At 35.9% G+C, this 12135-nt stretch overlaps 1 protein-coding gene across 1 annotated transcript; it reads left to right on the top strand.

Moving 5' to 3' along the window:
• The first annotated feature begins 3170 nt into the window (after nt 1-3170).
• Nucleotides 3171-6269, top strand: LOC125657001 (paired box protein Pax-6-like). The gene is made up of 4 exons (XM_048887637.2): nt 3171-3227; nt 3569-3670; nt 3963-4165; nt 5858-6269. The coding sequence occupies exons 1-4, from the start codon at nt 3171-3173 to the stop codon at nt 6156-6158; spliced, it is 663 nt and encodes a 220-aa protein (XP_048743594.2). The 3' UTR covers nt 6159-6269.
• Nucleotides 6270-12135: the final 5866 nt, after the last annotated feature.

The following is a 12135-nucleotide window of genomic DNA, read 5'->3' as shown; positions in this document are numbered from 1 at the left end:
CGCCATCACTTAGATATTTTTCAAATCTAAATTTACTTTTGAAAACATCAAGAGAGGCAGTTGCCTCATAGTTTCCTCGGACGCTACCGTGGAGGTGTCATGTGTTTGGTTGATTTCATCAACTAATTGTCACTATATCAATTACCTTCTCGCGCCGTCGTTGTAATTATAGATAATTTGCCTCCTGTTGCGCGTGTCGTTGTACAAACACCTTGTTCGAGATCTGGTGACTTCAGACGCCCCGCAGGTGAACCGCTCCCCCTCATGCCCGCGCTAGGAGCAATTATCTCATTACCTATCAAGTTGTCCTCTTCCAAAATTCACTTAGGCTTTCCTCACCTGAACACGGCGGGGGGTTCAAACGACTATAGTAGTCCTCGTTTAATATAAAAGTCATAAATCAATATTTCATTTTCAACAGACTAATATTTTCACCCAGAAAACTAAGGTAAGAGATTTATTAATTCGTAGTACAAAATGTATTCTACGATAGTATCAAACAGGTGACGAAAAAAAATATCGTATTCGTATGCTTCATATTTCTTTGTAAACTACAGGACTTGTTTCTATCATATCAAATTGTATGTTTGGAAAATTTTAAAAGAAATTGACCTGTAGATTTTTTTTTTTATAAAGGTCACAAACTCAATTTCAGATACCCCAGTCAGAAAATACTGTTAGCTGTAATTTAAGTTCACGTTTAAAAAAATATTGTGAAGAAAATGTACATTTTTTGAAAGAAGTTTATCAACAAGAAGTAAATGAAATATAAAAAAAACCCAAACAAATTAATTAATAATCAAAGTCTCAAATTAATTTTTGTAATTATGTCATCACACTTGAGAATAATTAAGAAGATCAAATTTGCAGGCTATAGTTGCTGTACGCTGTATTGTATAAAAAAGAATTTATAGTTCAATTTTAACGGAAACTAAAAATTACATTTCAAGACAATGATTAAGAATATTTAAAAAATCATCCTAGGAATTTCTTTATAAAAGGTATTTTACTACTGTACACCCCCTCCCAATAAACGAGACCAGATCAGCAGGCAGACTGTAAAATTCTATGCTAATGTTTTGATTTCAATATAATAATTTTACTTTTCAAAACTAATTTAACACAGTAATCATCAATTTATTCATACCCCCTCCAATCTCTATATATTCTAAGTTTAAAATCAACCTGTGAAGTGAACCACAACACCCTTTCCCCTTATATTCATATTTCGTATGCAATTAAGTTGATAAGTTCTACATGTAGCATATAAACTCGCTAAATTCGCTTTAAATGTATATACTTGGAAATTTTATATAAATGTACAAAAGAATGACCTACATGCAGTTTTTTTCTTTAATGACCCGCATTATTATTATGTACAGCATGGTGCCATAAATGCGTCAACCTTTATCTATTTTAGTATATAATTCATCGAAAACAACCACTTCTCCAAATCATTTTCATACACTTATCAAGATTCAATTGATAGCAACTTTCACACCGTTGATAACAGCACAGATATCTGCAGTTTATGGTCTCGGTTTCTTATTCCCTAAACAGCCGTAACGGCATATCATTTACAGTAAGAACACCGCACTCAAAGTTTTCGTTCCACTCTTACAAAGGCGTATATAAGGAAACTGAAAATTGAAAGCTAATGTTTAAGTTTTATTAGTAATATTTCTGCAATTGGTGGTAAAAGTTTTAAAAATCACGAATAGAATTTATGTCCAGCTGTTTTGTAATAAATATTTCAGATTTCATAAAAGTTAGCGCAAAAATGAGTTCAGAATAATTGTTCAAACAAAGGATATTTTTCAATGAAATATATAACATAAAACGTGAAAGTTGACTCATCTATGGCACTATGTTGTAAATTTCTCAAATGCGTTCTATTTCAGCGATTCATTTACTATTTTGCATATTGTATAAAAATTCAATATTTCAATATTTAGACTTTTAGAATTCACCCCACCCCCGCAAACGATGTTGGGGGGGGGGGGGGGTTGGTTTATACTAGAATCACCTTGTCCGTCCGTCTGTTTGTCCGTACACCATGCATTGAACATATCTCACTAAAACTTGATGTATATCTTAGATGAATAATGAATTTGTGTACCTACTACATAAGTATTTTGATTGAGATATTTTATAAGACATGTTTCTTCTATTTTGTGGGGATGTTGTTAGTTTCCAGAGTATATTTCAAAAACCAATGAACAGATGTTATTCAGACATAGTATATATAGTGAAGTTCTTTTCCCGTCATTCTGATTGAGATTCATTAACATTCAAGAACATTTGGGATATCTTCATTTTACGGGCGTTTTTTCAACCTCATTCATGATCAATTAGTCATTTTTATTAAGATTTTGTAATGATCTGTTCTTTCACAGAGACTACTGCATTAGTTTAGGGGAGGGTATAATGGAATCATCCGTCCAGTTGTCTGTCTGTCTGTCCATCTGTCTGTGGATGATTTTGTTAATAATAGATGTGTCGTTTTCTGGCTTATGTACGCTGAATATTGTATTCATGTAATATTATTAAGAAATTATATTCAGCATATCTTCAATATTTGAGTAACACATCACTGCAGATATTCACTATTTCCCACCATCCGATGTGCCCTGCGGGGGTATTAGTCCCACTAGGACAGTTCTAGTTTTTTTTAATGAAACATAGTGAATTTAACGGGGACATTTGTACATGTAGTTTTATAAAACATGTGATCCCCAACTTCACTTCACTTCCGATGTCAGTATAGTCATTAACACATTCAGCATCACGGCCGATCTCGATATCGGACGATAATGGCCGATATTTTCCCAACCCCGCTCTCGCTTTTTTTTTTAATGTAGCCCTCGCTTGGACTCTCGTTTCGATCTTACTACGTCCCATCACTAATCGTCTCTGACGTTCCATTGATGTCCCCTGTTGTTGCTAAAGATACTTTCAAGACTCAAACGCCGCGTAAACGTTTGAATTACGGGAGGTGCTTCCGAAACGATATATTCGGATACTATTTGGTACTACTAAACTGACTAAATAGATAGATTTCAACGAAAAAAGAGAAGTTTCATTTATTTATTTATCATTCCTGCTGAAAATAAGACGTTTTTATTATTTCATTCCACAGTTTGTAATTAAAAGAATTTAAGAAACAGAGAATGGGAGCCTCTAAAAAAGTTTCAACGAGATCCAGAATCAAGTACCGTGCCGATCAGGTAACACACTTCAAAACATAGGTATATGTACATGTATAATATATATTTTAAAACTTTGAAAAATAAATAATTCTATATAAGTCGTAAATTTGTTTATTTTCAAAACGATGTCTGAAAATTTATTTCTTTTTCTAAGTAATTGTATGTATTGGTGTTTCTAACTAATTGTATGTTTGTGTTTCTAATTAATTGTATGTTTGTGTTTCTAATTAATTGTATGTATTTGATCCTAGGCATGGTGTGCAGGTTACACTTACATGTATAGAATTCAATGTATACATGTTTTGCCTGTAATGCGGTATGTAAAAAAAAAGTCATAAGCGTTGAATTGTATGTTTAAGATTGAGACGATGGAGAAGTCGTTCCGCGAACAGCAATACCCGGACTCGGAGAGTATCGAGCAGCTGGCAGAGAAAGTGGGCGTGTCTACAGAGAGGGTGGCGGTGAGTCTAAACTTAGAAACCGATAAAGGATGTTCTGAAATCATTTTTTTTTTTATAGGCGTATATGTTTCGAATGTAGCTTTAAAAAGAAATCAATAAATCGAAAATTTACATAATTATAAAAAGTAAAAGCTGTGCTGTCTAAAGTAAATCACAATTTATCTCGCTGCAGAACTCTACCTTTATAGTAAAGTGGAGAGGGGGTGGGGGTGAAATGTACCTGATTTCCCCCCAACTAGCTACAGATCCGCAGCCAGATCGATGAATATAAGACCTTCATCTTTCTTTATAGATCTGGTTCCAAAATAGGCGTGCCAAATTCAAGCGAGAATCAAAAGACATGCAGACGAACTGGATGCGGAAACAGTTTCATACCAGTATTTCGGATACTACTTCATGTGTGACGTCAGACAAAAGTTCCCACGTCATCACCCCCAGTCTGACAGAAGCCGACGTGGAGAGCAGACTGCAAACCGAACGTCATCCACCGAGAAAGTAAATATTCCGACTACTCCTTGTCATACATAATAGCGAGTGCAGCGAGCCAGCGCAAAGCGCTGGCTCGTACTGCGAGCTCTAATGACTAGAGCGCGGGAAATAATCCGAGCTAAATCTAAACCTCTAACAAGAAAAAGTTTTTGACGCCAATCCCAGAAGTCCCTTGTCTAAAATGGCTGAGATCTCGCCAAGTCACGTCTTGGAATATGATTGTGAACTTACGTGGATTATCATCCTAATCTTGTGGTCTCTTAGCTCGAAAATTCAGTGCACCGTTAGGCGTAATGTTTAACGAAGTGCAATGCTGATGAAAGGCAGAGTAAGATTGATTGATTGATGTTTTCCGCCACACTCAACAATTTGACGTCATATCTATGTTTTGACGTACGTCTTAACAAGACTGACAGTGGCGGATCTAAATACTTGTTATTTCCATTTGTAAAAGTCATGCTACCGGGAGAAAACATGTATACGTAAATATTAGGCATAAGTAATAAGGCATCAATACAAATTGTGTTTAGTCTACTGGAAAATACTAATCTGATTAAAATACCATAGTCTCAAAAGGAATTGATTATTCTAACAAAAAAAAAAGAAAAAAAAAAAAAAGACGAACTTGTTGAATTATGTGAATTTAAGCTATTTGAAAAATTACAAATAATTAAATAAATTAACAGAATTTGGCCGGATCGAAAACATTTCTTTTAAAATCTTTTTTTCAGCGTCTAAAATATTAAAAACTTCCTCGGCACGTCCGGTAATGCGAACCATGATGACCCCCCCCCCCCCCCCCCGATAACCAACCATGCCACTTGCTATTAACGACTGAAAATCATTAATTAAATCTTGTTTTGTGAATAAATCTTAATGTACCCTTACTGTAACAGTGGAGAGGGGCTCAAATATGTTGCCATTTTTTCCATGATATGTGAATGCTGAAAGATTTCATCATGGTGTTACAACTAGGATTATGTACAATATCGTAAATATTGTTCTAAATTTCTCTTCTGAAACATGTCATTGATACAAGGGGATTGTTATGTGAATTTCATTTTTTTTAAATTAGATAGGTATGCATAGGATGGGGCGGGATCTGCGCGCATGTATGTGCAATAGTGTTGAATTTATCGATTTATTCAAAATTTAATTATCATTATATTGAAATGCGTTTTATGTTCAACGGCAGTGCTGTTCACACAGTTTTACAAATTTGAAAGGTTTGCTACAAGACTTGGCCATTTTAATCACACAATCATAGTGACTTGGAAAGACTGAGGGCAGAAATAAGTAAAATAGAGGCATGCAGTCGAGAGCATACAGTTCTAAGCAAGTCGCGTGAAAGGTTAAGCAAGTCATAGTGAAGGCATCAGATAATATATATATATATATATATACATGTATAGTATAAAAATATTTCAATCACATTCATTATGTCTTAATGATTTTTAATACTTAAAACCCTGGGAGAAAACTAAAATGGGCTGTTTCTGCTGCCTAATTTCATTAATGTACTGAGTATTTGGTTAATAGATACAGTTTGAATTAAACTCGATGAAAGCATGAACATTACAAAATACATATAGCTGCGCCCGTCTCAAAGGTAGCACCGTACAACATATTATTTGTATTCGTTTTAATCACACTGCATACATATATTGGCTAATCTTTCTTTCCTTTTTTAAAATCCAGCTTCCATTATTTACCCAGTTGCATGGCAACCTTTCCCAATGGCGCCCACAATTCATCATTTTCGCCTGGAGTTTCTACTTCGTCAAATGCTCTGATGACGCCACCACCGCCATATTCGAACTCGTTGCCACAACGACACAGTATCCCGGAGTATACACCCTCCCATTCCACTTTCCGTCCGCAATACGTCACAGACTACCAGCAGCCGTACTTCCGGCACCACGCTCCTCCCCAACCTCTGTTGCCTGTCAGTCATTTGCATGTAGCGTACACGCCCGGATATCAGTTGATGCAACTTTAATGACGCAGATCTTTGGATAAATTGTAAAAGATGATGAAACGCAGAACAATCTGTATGATGTCGTGTATTACTATCTGGTTCTTGATCACGTTGTGTTATGTTTGTATTAGATAAAAAAGAGTTTATATTCTATCCTTGTTATATTGTAATTATAACACCGGTCCTAGTGGTATAGGGCAGTCGGTTAGTGTTATATTGTAATTACAACACCGGTCCTAGTGGTACAGGCCAGTCGGTTAGTGTTATATTGTAATTATAACACCGGTCCTAGTGGTATAAGGCAGTCGGTTAGTGTTATATTGTAATTATAACACCGGTCCTAGTGGTACAGGACAGTCGGTTAGTGTTATATTGTAATTATAACACCGGTCCTAGTGGTACAGGACAGTCGGTTAGTGTTATATTGTAATTACAACACCGGTCCTAGTGGTATAAGGCAGTCGGTTAGTGTTATATTGTAATTATAACACCGGTCCTAGTGGTACAGGACAGTCGGTTAGTGTTATATTGTAATTATAACACCGGTTCTAGTGGTACAGGACAGTCGGTTAGTGTTATATTGTAATTATAACACCGGTCCTAGTGGTACAGGACAGTCGGTTAGTGTTATATTGTAATTATAACACCGGTCCTAGTGGTACAGGACAGTCGGTTAGTGTTATATTGTAATTACAACACCGGTCCTTGTAGTATAGGGCAGTCAGTTTTATATTGTAATTACAACACCGGTCCTAGTAGTACAGGACAGTCGGTTAGTGTTATATTGTAATTACAACACCGGTCCTAGTGGTGTAGGGCAGTCGGTTAGGTAGTGACCGCTCCTTGCTCGATCGCCCAGTATTGGAAGTGAAAGTTCAGATTGTTTATTTCCGTGAACCACTTGCTCAGTTGGATAAACACTTTACGGGGAGTCAGTATACATCATTGTTACATTAATGCACATTTTAACGCATGGGCTTATCTGGATATATAATACTTCTATCACATCATACAGAGAGTCGTTTAACGCCCCTTTCGAGAATTTTACACTTACATGGTGATGTCACCAATACCGACGAAGGGCTTCAAAGGGCTAGAGACATGAAATGTCAAAATCTGGCGGTATTTTTATGAAAAATTATGTGAAACTTAACAAACAAATATTGCACTAAATATTGTCAATATACATCGTAATGAATGTATTCATATGAAAATGTTAATTCTGTGACGTCATAACTGTGCCGTACATGTCATAACACGTGACGTTTGCACATTTTTCTCTAAAAATGAAAAATTTTGGAACTTTGATTCAAAATTTCAGTTTGGCCACATTAATCGAACAAATTAAAAATTCTGACATGGGTAAAGAAATGAAAACTGCACAATTAATGTTGGATTTACTTTGTTCGATGAAAGTGGCCATACGTAAATTTCTTGTTTTAGGTCTTTCATAAACATAATTTACATGATTTATGCATCGAATGATGATAGTTTCTCATTTCAAATATAGACGTGTCCTTATAAAACATTATAGAATGATAGATTTTTAGATAGGACCTCAAAGCATATCCCCATTGTTTTGAAAAGTTTTATGAACATCTATGATCGAGGAATGAAATATAGATTTCGGAATCTACTTAAAGTCAAACTACAAAGTAGGCACGTTTCAGCGAAGTCCCATCTTTTGTGGATTTCTTATACCGAGGCAGATATTACAGCATGGTACTGTAGATGCAAAACTGGCGCGAGAGTAGTTGGGGTGTGTGCCCACTTTGCCGCCATACTGTGGTATCTTGGATACGGCAGATTCCTGTACAGTGTAGATGAGCGAGTCGGTGTACGTGATTGGTCATCGTCTGTTGAAGACGACACTAACGTCCTAGAAGAAATAGACCAATCCGAAAGCGACGAGAGTATTGTCGAGGAATAGCTTACAATTTAATTACTGGACACATTATGCTATTTTATTTTTACACATGTTTAAAAGAATTTGTTCCTACCTTCTGTACAATATAGAAGTATTTTAAAAGCATTTTAGTTGAACATATATTAGAAATACGAGGGTTGTCCCAAAATTCTGTTGACTGGACTTATAACTTTTAAGGTATTGATTTAATTTCATAAAAACTGTTATATATTACCATTTATACCATTGTTGACCAATGCCCCAGATTTGCACTTTTATTTATCTTTTTGAGAAAATTAATTATTTTACGATAAAGTTGTGCTCGGCGACGCAACCTGTGACGTCAACATTTTCTCGCGGTATTCGCGCGTCTGATCGAAGAAATCCTTCGAACATAAAATCTTCCTTTGATTTTCTTCATTTCTAAAACCCGAAGTACCCAACGTGCACATACCATATGCATTCATGAATTATCCGATAGAATGCGGTGAGCAGACGATTTGATGATTCCCAAAATTTCTTCTCTCGTGCGGTCCGGCGTCTTTTCCCCCGAATAGCGTCATCATTTCCCTGGATATTTGCATCTAAATGTCGCACGATACATGATAATTCATTTAAATATTCCGTCATACTGATAAAAAAAAAATCCAGGTATATAAATGAATATCTAAACAAAATTCCTCTATAAAATATACTGTCAGAAATAAAATGAACAAAGTGTTTTTTTTTTTTTCAGCGATTGTAATTTCTTTTCGATTATATTAAATCTCCATATTTTTTTTTACACTGCGCCGCTTTATGGTTTCCTATAATATGTATACGATGTGACCGTTGGACCGAGCGAAGCATGTACGTAACTCCGTTTCCCGAGTGGTAATCATCCGTTAAGTACGGTAGATTATGATTCATTTAAAAATATATATTTTGAATGAAATTTCCTTGCGCTAAACACCCAGTAACATCTCATTAAAGGAGTTTATATGGGGACAACAGTTTTACATGATCCGCCTATTCATTGAACGCGGGAAATAAAACGCAAGGCGACGTAAACTATGCATTGTGACGTCACACTTAGCCTCGACTTTTTTCTCTTTTTCAAAGCAAACAATTATAAACAACAATAATACATTCCGTATGCAATGAAAAAGGCCGTTAAAACTAAACAAGATTAACCAATAAATTCAAAATGGTAAAAATGTAACCGTAATTTTATCGTATATTCTTATTCAAAGAAACTCATGATCTCGTTCATTTATTTAGTCGTATTACGGTTTTATATGTATTTATTTGCTAAAACCTGTTACAATGATAATTGTACTATTCACTTTGAACAAACTGAGTGTTTAAATTACGAATTACACGTCAGAGTCTTCTATTATTGGCATTCAAAATAAAACACGAATAACTGTTGAAGCAGGTAATGAAAAAATAAATGGCGGCGCCCATATGGATCACGAAAATTTCAGTGAACGTATATAGAGATTATCTCTTTTTCTTTTGCTGATTTTGACTTTTTTCTTTTACATACGTGTTACCTTTAGAGCCTTGCTTCGCGGACGGGCCTTCGGCCCGTCCGAGCTTCGCTCGGTAATATAAACCTTATTTTTTCCTATTCAATGTCAATTAATATTAAAACTGTTTACATATTTCTATTGAAAACTGTTTGCTCTTCATGTTGTAAAAGTTTAATTTCTCAGTGACGTTAGATTTTTAAAAATTCCGTTTGTCCACGGAATTTTGAGACAACCCTCACACATGTTTTAATGACGTTAACGTCTGACGACGTAACGTTACACAAAGACATCTTTCCAAGCAACCCTTTCCATCAAAGGAAGCAATATCATGCTATGTTTTATTTTTTTTCATGAAGTACATTGTCATCAGATTAAATTGAAGGTGCTGCACGTCTCATGTTAATTTCCCTAAAGGTGTTGCATGAAAGACTGAAAAATTTAAGTTATTCAAATATATGAAAAAATCAATTGGAACGTATGTCTTGATTCAATAATTTTTAAAAATAAGTTTAAAAGACGTGTATTGACAAAATTGGCCGAATTATTTCAATTTTAAATCAAGCGATTTATATGATTTTTAGCGTTAAAATTGAGGGGTATCCCCGAATTTCAGAAAAACTGCATCCATGAAACAAAATAAATTTAGCATGAACATGTTCTTAGAGTTTTCCTCTAAAAAAAACTGTCACTTTAAAAAACAAATTTCACGAGGGCATTTTTTTTGTAAATTTAAAAAAATCGAAACGACTTCACTGGTATTATTTTCCACTTCACCTGTACGTTGATTTTCCTTAGAGATGTATGGTCTACTGTAGTACTGCGTGATGCAGTAAATAAGGTCGTCGACTCTTATGTATAAAGATGGTTTCTATTTTTAAAACGACCGGGTTCGACTCCCTCACGAACACATTTTTTTGTTTGTTCAGATTACGTTTTCCATCTAGATTTGCTTTCATAATTGAAACACGCTCCTAGTTTTTATAATTTCTCATGTCAAATCTCTGTTTATTACCATGTGCCGAGTTTGAAATAAGCTTCCAACCTGGACACTGTTTAGTTTGTGAATAGGACTCTCAACAAACACGCCGAATACAGCATACAATACATGTACTTGTGTTTTTAAAATAGTCAAGGCTGCTAACGAAAACTTTTATGTTTTTCTGAATGAAAGTGGTGCCTTTCACACGAAAACCGTTGTCAACTTTACAAAGCTTGGGAAGAAAAACTTTAAGGCCAAACAAGGTAAATAACCGTTAAACAGTTTGAGTTTATATGTATTCCAGCAGCAAATTGCTATGTTGAATCAATTTTTACAGGTGTATGTACTTCGAATAACGTTGAACTTTATTAATGCGTATTAAACTTCCCAGATTTTGTTTTGTGGCCAGAGTCATGTACAGTTGCTAATTGTTGGTTGTAGAAAATAAAACATAGGAGTATAAGAGCTTCTGGACTGTAGTAGTGTAGAATATTAAATATTTTATACACTCGTAATATGTAACCGTATACATTGTATCTGATACTCAGAAAAAAAAAGACAATTTAATTTTCACGATTTCAAAACTTATGTTTAGACTACATGTATAATGTATTGACACATAAAATGTATTAGGCTTGTCCCTAGTACTGGGGAATTCTTTAAGTATTTAAATGACAAATACGCAATGAGTATAAATATGAATGAAGGTCAGTTCTACGTCACGAGTGCTGGCACGGAGCTTCGATTAGGGAAAATTCCCGCTTCGGTGCAACACCCTCTTTTGACAATTTCATTAAATTCAAAGAATGGGCCGATTTTGACCTTTCGTGGCTCTAGCTCTTTAGGCCTTTGCTCGGCGCTTACGGCCATTGAGCAGTGAAGGTTTATAGTGTGTCACGGGACATCCGTTTTCAAGGTCATCTCCGAGGACACGTGACATTAACACTTGATGCCGAGCATTTGGCGATGGAACTGTCACCATATTTTAACGACTTAGGTCTGACGCGGTCGGGATTCGAACCTCGACTGTCCGCATGTTGTGCGAACGCTCTACCTCTAGACCACTGCGGCGGCCTAACGATGGATGATATATAGGCCTGTTTCAAAACAGTGCAACACAATATATCCAAAATAAAAGTTCTAAAGCACAAGAACACGTTGACCTACATTTACCATTCAGTCTGACTTCCGTACTTTTAAAAAATAGAAAGAGGTCTTTATCTCGAGAATCACGACCAGCAGATGCTGTCTGGTGCTAAGCTTATCTGGAACATCGATGTCTCCCTCACATCGCTGAAGTACAAAATGAGGGCCCTACTGGTCTCACTCACAGCACTGACGTACAAAATGAGGGCCCTACTGGTCTCACTCACAGCACTGACGTACAAAATGGGGCCCTACTGGTCTCACTCACAGCACTGACGTACAAAATGAGGGCCCTACTGGTCTCACTCACATCACTGACGTAGAAAATGAGGGCCCTACTGGTCTCACTCACATCACTGACGTACAAAATAAGGGGCCTACTGGTCTCACTCACATCACTGACGTACAAAATGAGGGCCCTACTGGTCTCACTCACATCACTGACGTACAAAA

Source organism: Ostrea edulis, chromosome 7 (assembly GCF_947568905.1).
Source record: "Ostrea edulis chromosome 7, xbOstEdul1.1, whole genome shotgun sequence".
Classification (NCBI taxonomy): domain Eukaryota; kingdom Metazoa; phylum Mollusca; class Bivalvia; order Ostreida; family Ostreidae; genus Ostrea; species Ostrea edulis.
The sequence above is the reverse complement of the archived record's forward strand: the minus strand, read 5'-3'. Positions and strand labels throughout refer to the sequence as shown.

Coding starts and splice junctions, on each gene's coding strand:
- LOC125657001 (XM_048887637.2), top strand. CDS start 3,171: ATGGGAGCCTCTAAAAAAGTTTCAACGAGATCCAGAATCAAGTACCGT. Junction 3,671..3,962: donor TGTCTACAGAGAGGGTGGCG/GTGAGTCTAAAC, acceptor CTTTCTTTATAG/ATCTGGTTCCAAAATAGGCG. Junction 4,166..5,857: donor GAACGTCATCCACCGAGAAA/GTAAATATTCCG, acceptor TTTAAAATCCAG/CTTCCATTATTTACCCAGTT.